Source organism: Leptodactylus fuscus, chromosome 2 (genome assembly GCF_031893055.1).
Source record: "Leptodactylus fuscus isolate aLepFus1 chromosome 2, aLepFus1.hap2, whole genome shotgun sequence".
Lineage (NCBI taxonomy): Eukaryota > Metazoa > Chordata > Amphibia > Anura > Leptodactylidae > Leptodactylus > Leptodactylus fuscus.
Genome location: NC_134266.1, coordinates 251,486,004 through 251,507,016, shown reverse-complemented (window position 1 = coordinate 251,507,016; position 21,013 = coordinate 251,486,004). Strand labels below are relative to the sequence as shown.

At 44.6% G+C, this 21,013-nt stretch overlaps 1 protein-coding gene across 1 annotated transcript in view; it reads left to right on the top strand.

Annotated features, from left to right (window-relative positions):
* Positions 1-6,871: 6,871 nt before the first annotated feature.
* TNFRSF19 (TNF receptor superfamily member 19) overlaps positions 6,872-21,013 on the top strand; it is a 53,762-nt gene continuing 39,620 nt past the window's right edge. Inside the window, exons 1-2 of the mRNA XM_075266036.1 lie at positions 6,872-6,948; positions 18,039-18,140. Of these exons, the coding sequence (XP_075122137.1) occupies positions 18,069-18,140 (72 nt within the window). The 5' untranslated portion in view covers positions 6,872-6,948; positions 18,039-18,068. The remainder of the gene's footprint in view (positions 6,949-18,038; positions 18,141-21,013) is intronic.

The following is a 21,013-nucleotide window of genomic DNA, read 5'->3' as shown; positions in this document are numbered from 1 at the left end:
CGTCACAGGTGCTTCCATTCATTTCTATGGGAGCGTGCTGTTCGGATCGCCTGATCCGAACAGTGTTTGCTCATCTCTAGTGCCTTGTTTCACCTTGTGCAGGCACTGGCTGGGCTGAAAGAGGTTCAGGTGACCACGATGGTCAATTAGCCCAATTGGTCACAGGTTGGTTACCAGTGACATATTGAGGTGATGTCACTAGTACCCAACTTGTAACCACTTTAATAGGCAATTAGAGATGAGCGAACACTATTTCAATAGCACGCTCCCATTGAAATGAATAGACGTAGCCGGCACGCGGGGGGTTCTGGATGTTGGACTCTGACTGATCTGATATTGATGACTTATGCTAAGGATATGCAAATCATCCTCCAAGTGCACTGGGGGCAGGTCCTGATTTACTAAATTTGCCTACAGACAGAAGCAGTGGCGTAACTAGGAATGGCGGGGCCCCGTGGCGAACTTTTGACATGGGGCCCCCCCGACACCGAAGATCTCAACCGAGTCCCTCTTACGCATTCCTGCGCGCTCTATTATGTTCCATAGTGGCCCCTGCACACAGTATTATACCCAATAGTGGCCCCTGCACACAGTATTATACCCAATAGTGGCCCCCTGCACACAGTATTATGTCCCTTAGTGGCCCCTACAGGACTAAATACTGTCACCGCTGACCGCTATACCAGGACAAATTGTGGATATAAAATCTGGTCATGTGCATACAATTTAGTAACTCCATGTGCCTCATATTAATAGCAGTTAACCCCATCATCTCCCTCACATTAAGCCTTGTGTGCCTCACCATAAGAGTTACTGATATGTGAGAGACATGGAGGTAATAATAAAGTATCTTCATTACTATTACCCCCATATGTCTCACATATCAGTAACTCTTATGGTGAGGCACACAGGGGTTAATGTCAGGGAGATGATGGGGTTAACTGCTATTACTATGAGGCACATGGAGTTACTAAAACACAAGTAATCCCCCCAAATGCCTGATAGTAATAAGTAACCCCAGTACGTACCTGTGTAGCTTCAGTTTCATTTTCCTTCTTCCTCCAGTGCAGGACGGACGGCAGGAGCTCGGCAGGGATAAGCCCCGCCTCCTCCTCTCATTGGTGGGCAGAGGACAGCAGAGAAAGGGAGGGGGGAGAGAGGGGGAGCGTCCTGAAGCGCTGACAGGAGCCAGAGCTGAAGCTCCTGTGTCTCAGCCGTTGCTGCAGCTTCGGGGCCCCCTGTTGGTGGAAAGTATTCCACCAACAGGGGGCCCCGATCATTATACTCGGGGGTCCGAAAAGACCTCCGAGCATAATGATAGCAGCTGTCACCGGGCCCCTAATGTCCCGGGCCCTGTGGCAGCTGCTACCGCTGCTATGGTGGTAGTTACGCCACTGGACAGAAGCAAATGTTCCACCTCCGCTCTGAAATCGATGCCCAATATCTCCCCTTTTGTTTGACATTTTCAGCATCTGCCTGCATCACAGTTGTCTGTAGGAAAATCTAGTAAATCAGACCCCGCCCCTGGTGCACTTGCAGGCTGATTTGCATATCTATAACAAGATGGTTTTGGCGCTATATTGTATCTATTACACAGTCACCCATGTACAGTACTTCTATGGACACTATGTAATATTGAATTTCGGGATCTGGTGATCACAGTGATTGACATTTGACAGACCCACCAATCAGCTGTTTGTAGGTATCGTGACCTCTTTCCATGTACCTGGATACTGTATACTTAGTGATGATAATGCAGGACATTACAGCGACATCCTATTCAAGTGTACAGGTTAAAGCTGCAATACCCTCCACCACCACTAGAAAACAGATGGCTTGCAAGTAGACTACGACTCTCAGCACCGTGCCTTTAACCAGTTTACTGATGAGGTTGAAGATCTAAACAACAAGCCATTAGACTTCTGATCATGGATAAGCCTTTAGGCTAAGGCCCCACGTAGAGGGTTGCAGCAAAAAGTGCTGCAGGAAATCCGCTGTGGTAAAGCATTGCAGTTTTTCCCGCATTGCTTTTCACAGAACGTTCGCAGAGGCTTCATCTGTGGACTTTCTATTTCCGTTATACCTATAGGGAAACCGCCGGCACTTCTGTAGATGTAATTGACATGCTGCGATTTCCAAAAACGCAACGGTTTTGGAAATCGCAGCGTTTCTGCTACACATATTTTTCCACATGGGATTTGCTAGTTTGCAGGGACTGTAAGGCCGGGGCCTCACAGGCCAGAAATGCTGTGAAAAAATCGTGGCGAATTACAATAGCTGCAAAGTGGATGGGATTCATGTGAATCCCATGCCCACTTTGCGGTAAAATGTGCAGACATGCTGCGATTTCCAAAACCGGCGTGGTTTTGGAAATCATAGCATTTCAATTATATCTACGGAAATGCTGGTAGCTTCCCTATAGATACGAAGGTAACAAAGTCCGTGGATGAAAACTCTGCAAACTTTCTGTTTAAAGTACTGTGGGAAGAACCGTCATGCGTTTTTTCCTGCAGCGCTTTAGAGCTGCAGATCGTCCTGTGGGGCCTTACCCTAAAACACAGCAGGTTTTGCCACATGGGGCCCTGGCCTTAATCACAATATACTAAGCTTATAATATAGTATATGCCCCATCCAAGGATATGTGCAATATACACTGTTCAAAAAACTGAAGGGAACACTCAAATAACACATCTGAATGAATGAAATCTTCTCATTGAATACTTTGTTCTGTACAAAGATGAATGTGATGACAACAAAATCACACAAAAATCATCAATGGAAATCAAATTTATTAACCAATGGAGGCCTGGATTTGGAGTCACCCCCAAAATTAAAGTGGAAAAACACACTACAGGCTGATCCAACTTTGATGTAATGTCCTTAAAACATGTCAAAATGAAGCTCAGTAGTGTGTGTGGCCTCCACATGCCTATATGACCTCCCTACAGTGCCTGGGCATGCTCCTGATGAAGTTTATTTTTTTGACAAGTACTTTATAGGCTATCCAGAATATTAGGTGAATTTTGGTCATGTGATATACAGTCCATGGTCATGTGTTATACGGTCCATGGTCATGTGATGGACACACAGGTGCACAGCTTGTTACAGTTACAGCACATTAATCAGACATCTGCCTGGTAACGAGCTGTGCACCTATGTGTCCATCATATGACTATGGACTGTGCTTCACATGACCATGGCCTGATTGAAATCCACTGGAAGTAAGCAGAATGAATGACAGCAAGCAGAGATCTAGAAAACAGAAAGCATAACCCTAACCCTCTAACCCTAACCCCCTAACCCTAACCCTTTAACCCTAACCCCAAACCCCAACCCCCTAACCCTCTAACCCTAACCTCTAACCCTAACCCCCTAACCCTAATCCAACCCTACCCTAACCTAACCCTCTAACCCTAACCCAACCCTACCCTAACCCAACCCCCAGCGCTGCACCTCCCATGAGGCGACCTGAAGCGAGCGCTTCAGGCGCTGCTATGCCAGGGCCTCAGGGAGGGCGGCATTTTTGGTTACCTAAGCCAGTCCAGGACAACCTATCCCCCTAACCCTCTAAACCTAACTCCTAACCCAACCCTAACCCAAACGCCTAACTCTAACCCTAAACCTAACCCTCTAACCCTAACCCCTTAACCCTAACCTCCTAACCCTCTAACCCAAACCCTAACCAATAACCCTAACCCCCTAACCCTAACACTCTAACGCTAACCCCCTAACCCAAACCCTAACCCCCTAACCCTCTGACCCCAACTCTCTAATCCTAACCCCTAACCCTAACTATAACCCTCTAACCCTAACCCTCTAACCTCTAACCCAAACCCTAACCCCCTAACCCTCTGACCCTAACCCTCTAACCCTAACCTCTAACACTAACCCTACCCCTAACCTCTAACCCTAACCCCAACCCCAACCCCTAATTGCAGAAAAAAAATCTGCTATGTAAATGCTGTGATTTCAAAAAGTGTTGCGTTTTGGTAAATCGCAGGATGTCAATTACACCTATGGAAATGTTGGCGTTTTCTGTATAGGTGTAATAGGGACAGAAAGCCCGCAGAGGGACTTTCTTTGAAAAGTGCTGCAGAAAAAAATGTTACACATTTCTACAGCGCTTTTCTGCAGCGGTTTACTACTTGGGTCCTTAGCCTAAATATGATTTTGTACACAGTGTATGTAATAAGTCATATTATACAGCAAATAATTCACAAATCTGAACATGTACATAACTTGCCCGCTGTCTGCTCGTAACTGCTTATACTGTATAAACAATATCTAGATATTTCCACCGCGCCGTCAGTGCTGTCACTACAGCTATACATTTAATTCACTCCTGAAGAGATGATCTCAAAGTACCCATAGTATACTATAATAGGGGCCTGTCAGAATGAGACATGACTTCACACCTAATTTAGAAAATGACTATCTACAGGTCAGCAGTAATGCAAACTACCACTTCCCTAATGTAAACAGAGGCAGCGCTATACAGTGATAGCTCCGAGACTAGACACATGCGGGGAGTGCGAATAGCTGATGGATAAGGTTTCACGTGTTCGGGCACCTTTGATCATCAGTACACAGATGACAAAGATTATACCTATCACCTATGTAATAAATGACTATATACAGTATTATTTATATTATACTGATCCCACCTCACACCTGCACACTAAGCTTGTGCAAAAAATTATAGGAAAAACTCAATGGGGAGAAGTTCCTAGAAAACTGACATAGATGGGTGTAGATGTGGCACCTCTTTGGTGCAAAGCTGCGCAATTTGTAATTTTCCCACCTCCCGCACCATTTTGTTAAATGTGGATAAAGCGGGGTAAGGGTCAAGGTGGGCAGGGATGGGGAAGCCTTAGACAGAAGACTGGCATGAGTTATTCCAAAAATATTCACCAGTTTACTGAATCCTGACTGGCGTAGATTTTATTTTTGGTCCGCAAGGCCCCTTGGGACGATCCGCAGTGCTAAAGACATGGGACGATAACTATAAACTGTTGCAGTCAAGAAGCTCAGTATGTAGTCAGAGCAAATCCCAGATCACACATTGGTCCAGATTTACTATTGTCACCGCCGCACCTCCTATGAGGCGACCTGAAGCGACCGCTTCAGGCGGCAGTATGCCGGGGCCCCGGGGGAGGGCGGCATTTTTGCTGACTTAAGCCAGTCCAGGACTAGCTGTCCTGGACTGGCTTAGCGTCACCATCACCAAGCAGTGGATTGGGGCGGCCCTGTGGACGCAGCGCTGCTCCAGCGGCCGCCCCTCATGCTCAGGCAGAGAGCAGGTCCTCTCCCTGCCTGCTAACGATGCTCGCTCCGCTCGGCCCCGCCCCTCCACTCCGCCCCCTCCTCCGGGGGGTGGGGGGGTGGCTTTCTGATGTCCGCCTCAGGCGGCAGAAACCCTAGGTTCGCCCCTGGTGGTCACGATTAGATGCTGACGTGAAGATGGAGCATCTTTGGCACAGCTTAGAGCCGTTTAGTTCATCTAGCTTGAGCTAAAATATTTCTAACTCACTAGATATGAGGACATGGCTTCTTAGGAAAGGGGTGCAGCTTTAGGGAACCAGCATCCAGTCTCCGCTTTAGGCAATCCAATCTTCGCTTTGCGGGTTTCCGTCTTCTGTCCGAGAAACTGGACAGAAGACGGGTTTGAAAACTGACTGCCGGGTTTCTGTCTCCTGTCCAGTTTCTCGGGCAGAACATGGAAACCCGCAAAGCGAAGACTGGGCGCTGATGTGAACCCGCCCTAAATGTGACAAAAAGTCCAAACATGCACCAAAATTATTTCATAAAATTTGAAATAAGGCAAGAGTTGGTATTAACTTAGGCTCAGTTAACATCTGCATTCGAGTTTCCATTCGGGGAGTCTGCTTGGGGACCCCCCAAACGGAAACCTATATGTATAAAAAAAGTGGTTGCCTAAGGAAATACTGTATGGCGTCTGCTCGATTTCTGCACAAAAAATGCGGAGAGAAAAGTGGTGCTTGCATACTTGATGCAGATAGGAGAAAGGAATGGCCCAAATGCAGATGTGAACGGGGCCTTAGGTACAAAGTAACAATGGTACCGCACACAAGACAATACAGTATAATGGAGGAAGTCCATTTTTCTATTTTTTTCTCCCCTTTTTCTTTTTTCTCTCCCATTACATTTTTTTTTGTATTTTTTATTTATTGTATCTATTTATTCTATTTTTTTCTTTATTACAGCAGAGATTCTTGGTCCTGTCCTGAGGTGGAGGCCGCCTCAGGTTCCGGACCAAAAAACCGGGTAGCCACGACTGAATGCCGTTGCCTGCACTGGTATCCAGCCACGCACTCTACTCCAGCCTAGGCCCCATGAATGAAGAGCTACATTCAAACTAATGGATAGTATTGGGGAGTATATAGTACTGGGGATTTATAGTATTTGATTTTGAACATACTGGGACTATTAAAGGGTTATCTTATCTTATCTATGATATGACAGGATTATCTTATCTTATCTATATCTGTGACATCACTGTGCATTAGGCAACCAAAGTAATCCTATTTTTTCCATATCCTGAATTGGACATCTAGCAACCAATCCGCTCCCTTCTTTCATTCTCCAAGCTGCTTCATAAAGTTAGAAACTGTGCCGTGATTGGTCAGTCGCTTTCCCTGCCGCGCACTGGTAGTTTCTATGTTCCCTATACAGTGTGTCCGGCTCCAGCACATACACTAGCTCTCCCCTCACAGAGCACGGCTTGTGCGCTAGAGAATGGAGGAGGCGGGCACCGGGGCGGGGCCTGTCTCCTCGGAGACGCCACTCAGCTCTCCCGCAGCTCCGGCAGTTCTGGTCACACAGCTCCGGGCGGCCGCGCAGGGAGGCTGCGGCTGTGAGAAGTGTCCGCCTGTGCTGCCCTGCACGGAACACCGCCGGGGAGTCACCGGGGAGGACCAGCGGCCGCAGGTGGGCGCCTCCGTCTGTATGTGCGGGCTACTCAGCGTAATGGCTGTGCTGACTGCTGCAGTGGTGTCTAGCTAGTTATATCTATCTAAGTGCTGTATCTATATACTCTCTATATATACTGTATCTATCTGTATCCTCTATATATACTGTATCTAACTATCTGTATCTATATACTCTATATGTGCTGTATCTAACTATCTGTATCTAGATACTCTATATATCTTTGTACTGTATCTATCTATCTATCTATCTATCTATCTATCTATCTATCCTTAACTATCTGTCTCTATACTGTATATATCTATTTTTCCATTCTATCTATCCATCCATGTACTGTATCTATCTAGCTATATATATGCAGTATCTATATACTGTATTTATCTATATATTGTATCTATATACTGTATTTATCTATATATTGTATCTATATACTGTATTTATCTATATACTGTATTTAACTTTTTATCTACTCAGTCTACCTACCTCTCTGTGCACCATGTCCAAATTTATATGCCCGCCATAGGTTGCACCCCAATAGTCTATTGGCCATATGTGCGTCTATCACTATATCTATATACCTCTACTATAAATACGCACCTACTGGATCGGTTTCATTTAATACCAAAGTATCCCAGCAATTGCTTTCCCAATGTCCCCTGACAGTCTATTGTACTGTGGACATTGAGGTCTGAGGGTCTAGTTTTTCCCTATCACCTGTGCACCATATTTCGGCATTATATATTTAATAACCATGGTGCACATACTCTGGTATTTTGCTGTTTTCTTAGTTGTTCACACCATGCTGTACATTTGCGGCATACGTATTTGTTTCCCACAACTATCTATCTAACTACATGCAAACAAAAATGTTTGTAAAACCGTATATGTTGCCATTTGGCTTTCATGGGATAATGTATAGTGCAGCGTATAGTATTGGGCATACAGTAGGTTTCTTCTATAGTATATTCATATACAGCAAAACAAAAAAATAGTATTGAAACGTTAACCTGTCATTTACTGTAAGTCATGAGGACGGTCTCGGGTCTGTCATGTACGTTTGCTGCTACTTTCTGCTATTTAGACGTCCCGGTGTGACCCTTCTATTAGATATTATGTGATATGATGTCATATTGCTACATTGTATTGTTATTTTCTTCTACCTATTATCACCTTATGTGGTTGCTTTCACACATGCCTTATTGATGCCAGAACTTAAGAGTGTATTATAATAGATTGGCGTCCATAGATTTTTTTTGGTGCTTTTAGACTGAAACGTATAGTATCAGCAGTGTTTGGTTTGTGCTCTCGGGGGTTCACGTTACCCCTGGGTTTCTTATTTGCTGATATCACGAGGTCTGTGGTATCTTTATACTTCTGATATTCAATAGAAGCGATCAATACAGTCATGTAATGCATTATATTGTATTTTATATCATGCAACATGGTGCAAATTGTCAAAAATGCTACACAAAAATGCACAGTTTCCCTTGGCTGTCATACTTTACGTTATACCAATATTTTGCCCCAAAACATGGCTCACCCACTTAATAAATTTGCCACATTTTACAGCCCTTGTAACCCACGCCTTCTTTTTCGAGACACTTCTCAAAACCGTCGAGCAAGGCGCAAAAAGCGTCTGAACCACATAACATTTGCTCACAGCTTGTTCTCCATTCATGTGGCCGCAGGTTGTGCCAAAATTCACAAACATTTTACGTAGTAAATCCCCCCATTGCTTTAGTCTTTGTGGCGTTTTTTGGCTCGGCTGGTATGTTTTTTGCAGAATGTAGCGCACGATAGGTGTGGGTGTTTTTAGGGCAAGTCCAACTGAGCCCCAATTCTACTGAAAACAGCAACCCCCTCTGCTGCAGTTTGGAGTAGTTTTTCTGGTGTTTTTGGTGTTTGCTTTAGAATTCTGCTTATGGTAATAGTACGGGCTTCAGTCTTTGTAATATAACAAGGCTTGTTGCAGGTCAAGTGTTATATACCCTGCATCGTGATCGTGTAATACTAGAAATACCGACAAGAGTGAAACAAAAAAATACTTAGAAAGTCGATGGTAATAGAATTCAGGTAACTATACACATGCACATGTTACTGTCATGGACCGGGGATGACTTCTAGTTCAAGGAGTCTTTGCCTTATTTTCCTACATGATGTACTTAAGTGTCATGTAGAAAATTCTTCTGTGTTAAAGAAGTGTATATAATATAGTGAATATCGGACGTGCCAGGCATTTGTTACATGGGGGCCTAGTCACATGACCAATTTTTTAATGGGCCGTTGTAACAGACCATCAATACATATGTCATGTTCTATTTTTGTTTGTATTGATGTATGAGGGATCCATAAAACGCGTGCCCCTTGTCTATTTTTCGTGGCTGTGCTGGTCTTACACGACCGTAGTGGTTTTTGCGGATCCGCAACACAAATTTCACTCTAAAAACTCATTCCGCAGACGTCCGTGCCCAACCGCAAAGTGCATCCGCAACGTTCTGTGTGTATCAGTGTTATGCGGATCCGCAAAAAACAAAACACACCACAAAACACACATGTTGACATCCGCAATTGCGGATATACACTGTTGTATGTTCAGTGTATATCCGCATAACTGCACATGCCCATAGACTTGTATGGGACAGTCCGTGCCGTAAAAACCCGGCCATTACGGACATGCGGTATACTGATCATAGTTTATTTACCTCCCTTGAAACTGGGTTGACACGAGCAGTTTTTTATTCTTATACTAAATGTTTATACTAAAATGATGTGAATGCAGCGGTGGACACAGAACAAATGGAGCGGTGGTCAGGAAGGCTTCAGTGAGAATATTGCTGTATGCTATATTTTGGCTATTTTTTTATCATTCAGACCTGTAGAACAGCTGACACCTGGTACCCTCACTAATCAGTTTTCTGCCGCTCCGAAGTATAGAACCACCGACGCCTAGTACCCTCACTGATCAGCCTACTGTGCACCAGGACCATGCACAACTCAGTACCCAGTATAACTGCTGGAAGAAGTAACGCTGCATGCTATGTAATGGACTGATTACTGCAGCTCATTCTAAGGCCTTATTCATACAACAGTGCTGTTTTTGATGGAACTAAAGTGCATCACAAATGGCCATTGACATGTGTTTTTGCCAGCGTCCTTTGTGACACTGAACGTCTTCCATTTTGCACCCAACCCTTTGATCTGTTTTTAGCAGAGGTGACTCCGATGTCAGTCCGTTTTACCTCCATTGCTTTATATCTTAAAACAAACAAAGATAGGGCATGTCAGGTTTTTTTGACATTTTTGTCATGTGACAGCAAATTTTTATAACCGGTGTCACACCATTCCAGTAACATGCTTTGGACTTATTCACATGCCGATGTGAAAAATAGGACATGTCTAGTCAAGTCTATGAAAATGGGAGCCACACAGGTGTAAATCGGCCACGAAAAGTGAACTGTTTTTTCATGGCCAATTTCTATCACAGTTTTGTGAATAAAGTCTTAAAAATGTGTAAGGCCGGGGCCCCGCAGTACCTGCAGAGTGGGGAGGATTCTGGTTAATCCTGTCCACACATTGCAGAAATAAATCTGCGACGGAAATGCTGCGATTTACAAAAACGCGAGTCGACTATACCTATGGAAACACTGGCGGTTTACCATGTTTACTTGACCTAACAGTGTCAGGCTGCCTAGGGACTCCCTTTGTCAAGGGAAGGGTAACACCCAGATTTTGCATTAATTTCTAGGAAGAGTTAAGGCTAGTTCACACGTGGGCAAAGGGGCGGATTTTGACAGCGGATTTAGCTTCAAAATCCGCCCCTTTACAATGGTGGTCTATGTAGACCGCCGGGCTTTTTTTTTCCGCTAGCGGCGGGCTGCCGCTAGTGGAGAAAAGAAGCGACCTGCCCTATCTTCAGGCGGAAGCTGCACAGGCTCAGCCACGCGGCTTTCGCCCCCGGCAGCTCCCTTTTATGTCGGCTCATTCATTTGAGCCAACAGCGGAGGGGAATGCCGTGACCGCGATGATCGCGGCAGGCGGGTTTTGACGAGAGAGACGCGGCTCGCTGCGTCTCTCTCGGTGTCAAAACCCGCGCGGGCAGTTCACGTGTGAACTGACCCTAAGTGTAAGTTCAGACGGGGTTTTTTGGACCAGAACCTGAGGCGGAAGCCACCTCAGTTTCCGGTTCAAAAGACAAAACACACAATGAACCGGCATCCAGCCGCACGCTCCACTCCGGATTAGACCCAATAAATGGGCCTAGTCTGGAGGAGGGAGTGTCTTCAGGCCAAATCGCGAGGCGAAACTGCTGGAAGAATGAACATCTCGCTTTCTTTTTACCCTTAGGGTAAGTTCACACTGGGTTTTTTGGTCAGGATTTTGAGGCCATATCCGCCTCAAAATCCTAACCAAAAAGATGGTTCCCATTGAAATCAATGGGAGCCGGATGGCTCCCGGAAAAAAGAACTGACCAGCTCCCATTGATTTCAATGGGAACCATCTTTTTGGTCAGGATTTTGAGAAGAAGCGACATGCTCATTCGTTCAGGCAGATTCACTGCACCGGCATCCAGTCGCAGCTACCCGTATTTTGGTCCGGAACCTGAGGCGGCCTCCGGTTGCCTAAAGAAACCCGTGGACCCCATAGACTGTAATGGGTTCCATGTGGTTTCCGCAGAAAAGTGCTGCTTGCAGGATTCTGCTCTCCGCATATTTCATGTGGACAGGAGAACGGAATGACCCAATTGCAGATGTGAACTGGGCCTAACCGAATGAAACAAGAGTTATAAGAAAAACACAAAGTATTCCCCGAAGCCGACATGTCAGTAGAGGCGACACATCCGGCTTTTAATACCATTACAAATGACTGGTGGTTTAGTAAGTCTATGACCCCGCTTGCCCGCTATCATGGCACATTCCCTGGCATAGACACTGTTTTCTTAAAGTATCCCTTACAGATTAGATGTGATCGGGTTTTTTGGTTAGCCAGAAGGAATGATCAGAGGTTTCCTTTTCATTGTAAGATGAATGGATTTTTAAGACTCCTTAAAAGAAACCAGTCACTTTATCCTTGTACGTCTCTCATGCCAAAAACCTATGGTAAGCTGCCGGAGACGTGAAGGCATTGTTCTGGAGTTGGCATAGACACTGTAAATAGATACAGAATGGTAATTCTTCTTGCAATTAGATATGGTTTAAGACGTTCACCATTGAAAGCACAGAAACTTTGATCTGCGAGCTGCTGTGCATGGCTTCGGCCCTGCAAGGGTTACCTGAAATGCTACTGTTCTCCGAGTCTGGTTGAGACCGAACAAAAGACAGATGTACAATGTAGCGCGGAGCCGGCCTGGAAATTCTGTATGCTCCATCCAAGTGATCAGAGGGATTTATATCAAAGACAGATCTAAGGACTCAGCCTCCAGATATTTTGGCTTTATGATACCACTAGCTGTGATAAGTAACTCATTTAGCTGAAGGTTGGATTAAGCCTACGCCAAGACAGACTTTGTAAAGGGCTGCAATAAAGTTCTGTGAAAATACAACCTTCACTTATACCGTGACTCCATAACCTCATGTACTCTCATTTATTGGAGAAACACGGGTAAGCCCATTGCCAAGTATGTCAGCAGATAGACATCGGTGATGGAAGAGCCCTTAAAGGAGTTGTTGAGTTTAGAAAACTCACTTTAGGAAATTAAAGTTAAAGATTAGAATGGTTGGAGTTAAAGGGGCACGGTGTCATACTTCAACTCTGGACCTTTACAACAGCGGACACATACAGAGCCCAAAGGACCCATCAACCATAGTGGGATTGGTTGCTTGTCCGTTCTTTTAAACCGAATCCACTGGATGAAAAAGTTGGACTTGCAGCGGTTATCGGCGCAACGGAGATCCCAACACTGACGTGGATGTAGTCGTCGACTGGTATAAAAAAAAAAAAACATAGTTACCTCTCTAATCTCCCACTGCTAAATTCTGATGCTTCCGGGGACTCCCATACTTTTATACTTATCGACACACAGGAGATACTTGCTCTGCCAGTCACTGGTTATGACAGTTCATAGCTGTGGTCAGTGAGTGTCTAGTCTCTAAGGCCCACTTCACATCTGCGTTAGAGTCCCCTCAGCATGAGAGAAAAGTGCTGTTCCGCATTTTTTGTGTGGAAACCTCACGGACCCCATTATAGCCTAAGGGGTCGTTGGATTTCCTAAGGTAACTGCTTCTTTTATGCGGACTAGGTTTCCGTTCCCCAAATGGACTCCCCGAATGTAAACCCATGGGCAGATGTGAATTGGGCGTAAGAGAGTCGAGAGAGATCACAAAGTAGAGACCAGCTGGGTACCCAGAAGCAGCAGTACAAGAGCAGCAGGGAGTCCTTTTTTTTGTTATGTACACTATTATGAGGCTTTTTAAACTTTTTTTTGGTCGGACAGCCCTTTTCAACAATTTTAAACATTCGTATGACCTGACATCATTTGCATAAGGTGTTTAGAGCCTGTGGCAACAAAAAAGTTCTCCTTCCACTTAATATAGACATATTCATTGCGTTTACTACATACCACATAATGACGGGCCCCTTGAATCCATAGAGGGTTGACAGAGTCCCTTTAAATGAAAGACACAGATCTAGTCTGTCAGATTTAACGCTAACAGTGCAGTGACGGGGGCACCAAAAAGAGTGGACACAACGTGGAAGGAGTTTCAGTATTACAATATTGATAGCCTATCTTTAAAGGAGTATACCCATCTTCCCTGTTGATAGGATAAGGGATACGTATCGTTTAGGGATCAGTGGGGATCCAACTGCTTTGATCAGGAGAATAGGGAGCAGAGTTGGGAATGGTGGGTGCACCGTTCCATTCATTTCAGTGGGGGCGCCACAGACAACAGAGCATTGTACTTCAGCTTTCTCCAGCACTCCCATTGACATAGACCACTGCTCCACTGGACTAACCTGCCTCATTCTCCTGAGCGGTGGAGGTTTCAGCGATCAGACCCCACCAATCTGATGGGAATATCTCTTTAAGGGCAATAATTACCTGAATGTCCATTCCAATTATTGATCGAGAAGAGTCAGAAATAAAACGCTTAATTGTTGTTGTGTCTTTTATGATCCTAAAAAGCGGTTTATTAGCAATAACAATGTCTAGTCCAACCTATAACCCTACAGTGATGACCCAGATGAAGGCAACAAAAAATTTGGTATGAGGCTGATGACAATTGCCGAACATTACATATTGAATCCGTGATCTCCAACCTGTGTACCCCGTACACCCCCGACATGACTCCGCCATCTCAGCTGTTACTAAGCTACAGCTCCTGGCACAGACATATTATATTAATATTGGGCAAACCCATCAATCATCCATGTATGGGGATGTCCCAACTATACGTTCCCTCTGAATTTCATCCTGCCTGATCCTTTTGGTAAGTTCAGATGGGGATTTTTGGATCGGAACCTGAGGCAGAGACTACCTCAGGTTCCGGTCCAAAAGCCGGGGTAGCCGCGACTGAAAGCCGGTGTACTGCACTGGCATCCAGCCGTGCACTCTTCTCCAAATTAGGCCCAATGAATGGGTTTAGTCGGGAGGAGGGAGTGTCTTCAGGCTGAATCGTGAGGCAAAATTGCCTGAAGAATGAGCACCTCGCTTCTTTTTTCTGGGAGCCGGAAGAAACGGCGAATCCGGCCTCAAAATCCTGTCCAAAAAACTCTGTGTAAGCTTACCCTTTTGTTGTCAGGAAGGTAAGTCACCACCACAGGTGCCAGGCAGCATGACACTTCCTGAACCATATGTAGATGTATATAGGAGGATTAACCCATTTATGCCTAGTGTTCCATTATTGGAACTCAAAAATATATAACCTTCTGCATAAATGGGTTAAGAAGGATAAGCATTTGGGTAAGAGCTATATAAAATATATGGCCAGCCATTGTGATTACTGCATTAAGTCTTCTTCAAACACCCATTTATATATAAATGCATGAAATTCGTGAAGTTTTTGGTATTACTTTTTGCATTTTTCAACATTTTGAACAACAATTTTTTATTTCCTCTTGAGATCTCGATAAAATCAGAAGTTCACTAATGAATGCGGTATGTCGTATGTAACACCCTTTAGCTTCGGGATTTGACTCTTTAAAAGGATCCTATCATACAAAGACATCTTTTTCTTAGTAACACATTGGAATAGCCTTAAGAGGCTATTTTTCTCCTACCTTTCATTGTCTTCTCCGCGCCGCCGTTCCGTATGAATCCTGGTTCTTGTCAGTATGCAAATGAGTTCTCTCGCAGCACTGGGGGTGGGCCCCAGCACTCAAAACAGCACTGGGGGCGTCCCTAATGCTGCCAGAAAACCCTCTCCAGCGCCGCCTCCATCAGGAACATCCTCTTCTTCCGGCGCAGGTTTCAGACTTCTAGGCCTCAGGCAGAGCAGACTGCACATGCCCACAGGCCATGAGAAAATGGCCGCTTACAATAACCTTTGCGTTCCGAAACGTTAGCCATTTGTCATCATTATGAGTTAGCCATTAAAAAGGTATCAACTACTGAAGATCACCAAGTTTTCGTTTTTTTTATATTTCTAACCCACTGGCTAACACGGTACAACAACGAACATTTTCCCAGGATCCCTTTAAGATGAGTTATAAAATGGCGTCGTCCTTCTCCTCTGCCAGGGCTCTGTATTTCCCCCTTTGCTTTATTTTAGGGTTGGTAGAAAATAATGAGCGTGCACTGATCACTAATAGACTTGTCAGCCTTGTGGGACCAGGAACTGGTGAAAAGAAATACCTGTTCTCCAAGCCTCCTGGCTCGGTGTCAATGGCCGTTGTTGCGATAGCCCGGGGAAGTGAGATGAAAGTGATCATTCTAAGGCGATTGTTAAAAGACTGAAGCCATCCAAGATCCGGCAGCAGGAGAACGCCTTCAGCTGCAGGTCTTGACACCGTGCCGAGCAGTCTGAACCCGGGGTCTTTTCAGCTCTGACCTTGCAATTATCTAAATATGTAGATGTGAGTCTACGTCTCCTTTTATGTGTGAGAGAATTCTTCTGGAAGGAAATCGCTGCACTTACAAGAAAATAGTCCAAACAAACCCCATCTAGTCATTTACGTCCTCCAGAATAAAGTGTTTGTACTTTGCGGTCTTTCTGTTTTTTGCCTTCCCAGAAGCCGCTCGGAATGACTTTGTGTAAGATCTGAACTTAAAAGTCTCCATTGTCTGACCATAAACAATTCAATTAATTTCCTGCCGTCTCCGGAGGTTTATGTAGTATGAAAGTGCTCCATGTTATCAAGGAACACTGAAATGCACCATAAACTCTGACTCCAGCAGCGCCGCGCCACGCTCCTCCACTGCGATACTTATCAGTAACTTATTACTACCACCCTGCGAAGGTGCAGCCCTATAGCCGTGTGGATGGTATGGACGGCAAGGCGGCGAATTTGTTGGAAAGTTAATGAATAGGTCTTGCTCCGTAGTTTCGTGGAGATCAGATGAGATTGACCTGATCGTGAAGCGGCGGACAGCGCCGAGAAAAGAAAAACATACAATAAAAATGAAAAGTTTATTACGGCAAGTGATCGTAAAAAAGAGATTAAAAAGCGAGTCTACAAATGCAAAGGGGAAGAGGAATGGGAAACAAAAGAATGAATAAAAATCTTAGTGGAACAGGATCACCCCATAAAAGAGTGCAATAGTAATAAAGGGGAAGAGAAGGGGCAAGAAAAAGAAAGATTACATTGCCACCAGGGGGAGCCGCCATGATGTCCGCCGTGTGCTCAGTGCGGGAAGATAAGCCACCAACACAGGAGTCTGGGAGCAGCGTCTTCTCATCTCCTTAATGTGAACACATGCATGCTTGGCTGAACCCGAGCGTATGTGCATACGTGAGCCAGGTGTAATAGCTGTTGGCTGAACAATTGTATGACCAGCCCGAGGCCTTAGTCTACATTCGCGCGGTGTGATGTCACGTGGCAGCATTAAATTCAGTATCAGTCAATAGGGGCCGTTATTTTGTCCATTTTCAAGGATCCCTCCATACACTCAAATACACGGGGGATCCGTAAAAACTTTATTCACGTGTTTTTCCATCACGTCTGTTTTTAGAAAACATTGATTTCAATCAGTGGTGTAACTAAAATCTTGTGGACCCCGGTGCAATCTTTTGTCGGGGGCCCCCTATCTCATCCCTAAAGTGAATTCTTGATAGTGATGGTTACGGGAGCCAAGGAGTCTAATCCACCTTAGTGTGGTTAGGGGAATCTGTGGGTCTCCTTGGCTGCAATCTCAATACTGATGCCATTGCTTATGGGCCCCCTAATGCTCCTTGGTCCTGGTTCAAAGGCACCGTCTGCAACCCCTCAAGTTACACCCCTGATTTCTATGTGACTATTCACATGTCCATTGTCCATGATCACCAGAGACGTAATGTGCGTGTGTATGTCTCCTCATATTGGGAAGAGATCCCTTATGGGCCCCCTAAGACTTCTTGATCCAGGGGCGACCGACCGTACCCTCTATACCCCATCAAGTTACGTCCCTGCTGATCACGCCAAACATTGTTCTTTTTGGCAAACTGCCAGCCTAAAATATCCAGCATGGGCAAAAAATTTTTTTTATAGCTTTAGCCATCACAAATGACCATTTGCACTATTTTCTTAGCAGATAGCCAAAATTTTGGCTGATTGAAATCTACTGTGTATAGCTAGCTTAGGTCTCGGTTCCCAGTTATCAGTCATGGCTACTTCGAGGGCTCCCTTGACTATTCGGATGGGCTTTTAGTAGGGACTGTCAGGGTTATGTGTGGGTTCCAATATTTTTGATGGCACCAGGACAGGAAAACGGAATAGCGCTTAAGAAGGATAAAAGGTACAATTTCTGACCAGCAGATGGTCCCTCTTTTATCTTACATATATGCCCAATATGTAGTTTGTATACTTCTCTAGGGAAGTATGAGTATTTGCCATACTTGTAAAGGTTACAGTATCTTTCTAATCTTCTACCTTTCCCATAGAAGTTATATAGCGTATCTCTACGATAAGATCTGTGACTTATCCTTCAGAATTGCTAATGCTGATATCCTTTCTTGCAGGTACCCAAGGATTGAGGGGTGACTACAGACATGGACTGCTCAGCTTCTCACAAGAAGGGACTATTTTTGCTTAAGATGCTTTGGCTTATACTAACGTGCTTGGTAAGTAATCTGGAAGAAGTTTGCTACATTGGAATCGTCTCGAAATCCCTCGAGGTCTCAGGTTGCATTGTGTAGAGGGCTCGGTGCAGTATATACTGACACACATTAGAGAATCCAGTGTATAATCACATCCCGTCTTGTACAAACACGCTCGGCATAGCTGTGGTGTCTCCGCATAACACATCCAGCGACTTCAAAGTCTTTCTATTTAAACTGGATCCAGATACCATATAAACGGAGAAAAATGTGTGGTTAAAGCTAATAATAAGCTACCAAGTAGAAAACGTGTATATTATTTGCGGTTGGCCGGGGGATTATTTTCCATTTGTCAGATTGCCACCACAAGTATTATTGCTTTATAATTTTAAAAGTGTATTTTTTTTTACGTCGGAGCTGCAGGACCAATAAACCGGTAACTACAAGACTATGGGGACGTAGACGCCGAATTATTGTGAAGAGTTTTTAACTCCTTTAATGACTAGGTCCAGTAGTCACAGCAGGGCTTCTCTCCCCGTGATCAAAACAGGACCCATGCCAATAGTGACGTCATTACATTGTGGCTGAGAGATGGAGCTCAAGCAGTCGGAATAGAGTTACTTTTTTTGGTTACAGTTGTCCCTATCCATTCCTGCTTCCCCAGTAGTCACAGTAAATCTCCCATCAATTCTCCATAGTCGCAGTAGGATCCCCCAAACTAACCCTTCCCTTTAGTCTTACCAGGATCCACCAAAGAGGAGTTCATTGAGGTGTCACTACATGGCAGCGGACCGTTTCTGCAGCGAGAGATCACATTTGTACCCCAGTAGTTCAATAAAGTTCCCCTTTCTGGTTATCTTCCCCTCTTGTAGTAAAAACTGCCCCCCCTTCCTTCCCCAGTAGTTAAAGCAAGTCTCCCATTCATTCCCTAGTAGTCAGTGTAGAGTTTACTTTTATGGTTATAGTTGTCCTCGTTCCTAACCCCCCTCTAGTTGTAAAAACTGACCCCCCCAATAGTCAGAGCAAGTCTCCCATTCATTCCCTAGTAGTCAGTGTAGAGTTTACTTTCATGGTTATAGTTGTCCTCATTCCTTCCCCTCTAGTAGTAAAAACTGACCCCCCCCCCAATAGTCAGAGCAAGTCTCCCATTCATTCCCTAGTAGTCATTGTAGAGTTTACATTTATGGTTATAGTTGTCCTCATTCCTTCCCCTCTAGTAGTAAAAACTGACCCCCCCCCCCCCCCAATAGTCAGAGCAAGTCTCCCATTCATTCCCTAGTAGTCAGTGTAGAGTTTACTTTTATGGTTATAGTTGTCCTCATTCCTTCCCCTCTAGTAGTAAAACTGACCCCCCAATAGTCAGAGCAAGTCTCCCATTTATTCCTCAGTAGTCAAAACAGTCCGCTCCCCAGTAGTCAAAGCAGATCCTCCCCAAACGTAATAGTAGTCATAGGAGGATCAACGTAAAAGGAGCACGCAATGATGTCATAATATAACTGCCAGCTCTAAACACTTGGCCAGGGGGTGATTGTTGTGTTCCAAAAAAATGTATATTATATGTAGGGTTATACACACAGTTTGTGGTGTCTCCTGGCAGGGTTAGGGCTATAGATATACCGTAATCTTTCTCAGTAAAAGAAGTCTGTGCCTTGGATTTCCATTAATACAAGCTGACAAACAATCTTCTTTCTATCTTGCTTGCAGCGGTGCTAAAGGGACATTCAGCATTAGCATTGCCGTCCTGGCTCCTCGCACTGTAACGCTTCCCCCTCCTACATGCAGCTGGCATAGTTTGGCACGGTTCCGTTAATAAACACTAATTCGTCCACCAAAATCAATTATTCAAGTCTGTGAAGATTAATTGTCTCAAAATAATCGCGGCAAACGTGCCGCCATCTGCCGCCCATATGTTATTAGGAGCCTTCTGAATACATCTTATTACTTACTTGGCACGGCAGAGAGAGATTGATCACGGGGGCCAATTATTATGCTTAAAATCCCTTCTTTTCCTTAAAACCCGACTCCTTTTCCGTAGTAGGTATATTGTACTAGCAACTCTTTTCCTACGACATGTTATCGGAAAATGATATCCATTGTTCCGAAAGTGAAAGTCCTGCCACCAAAATGGAAAGCGAAGCCAGGTAGGAACTGTCATACGCCTTAAAGTTAACCCTGTCCGTCACATTAAATGTGACCCAATGTGTTTACACACAGGAGACTACAAAAAGCAGCACGTACTGACCAAACCCACTCTCGGCATATGTCACAAGGCCCATGTCGATATTATACTACGTTGACTCCTGAATCTAGGGGTATAGGTGACACTGGGCTGGTCGATCTAAGTTATGTTATAGATGACTTGCTTTGAACTAAAGGTGTTTTCCATAACGTAAAAAAAACCCTTACTTATATGATCTGACATTAGGAGGTGTAACATCTGTTCACTGGGAGTAAATGCTGTGAACTTAATGATTCACAGAGGGAACGTTTTACACATTCCCTAAGGGTCTTTTCTCAGGAACTCAACTGATAATACATGTAGGACTGGAGAAAACCTCAAAGGGGGAAATCTACAGATAGGATCAGTCCTGCCTCATAGGGGACATACCATAGATGTTCATCGGCTATTCCTGAGAACCCGTTATGGAATCTTACCCTCCTCCCTGAACTGAAGACGTTGTCACTTCCCTCTCTCTCTCGCTTTGTTCAACCATGAGATACATCTCTGCTAAAATGTCTATAGCAAGGGCCTTTCCCCCTCTCCACCTTGTAAACCTTTCTTTTGATTGTGTTGTATACGGATGGGTTTGAAAGAATAGATGTTGACTCGAGCTAGGTTTGATAAGGTCAAAGCCGTGTTTATGATCCGGGGTAACTGTCGCTGTCCTAATTAATTA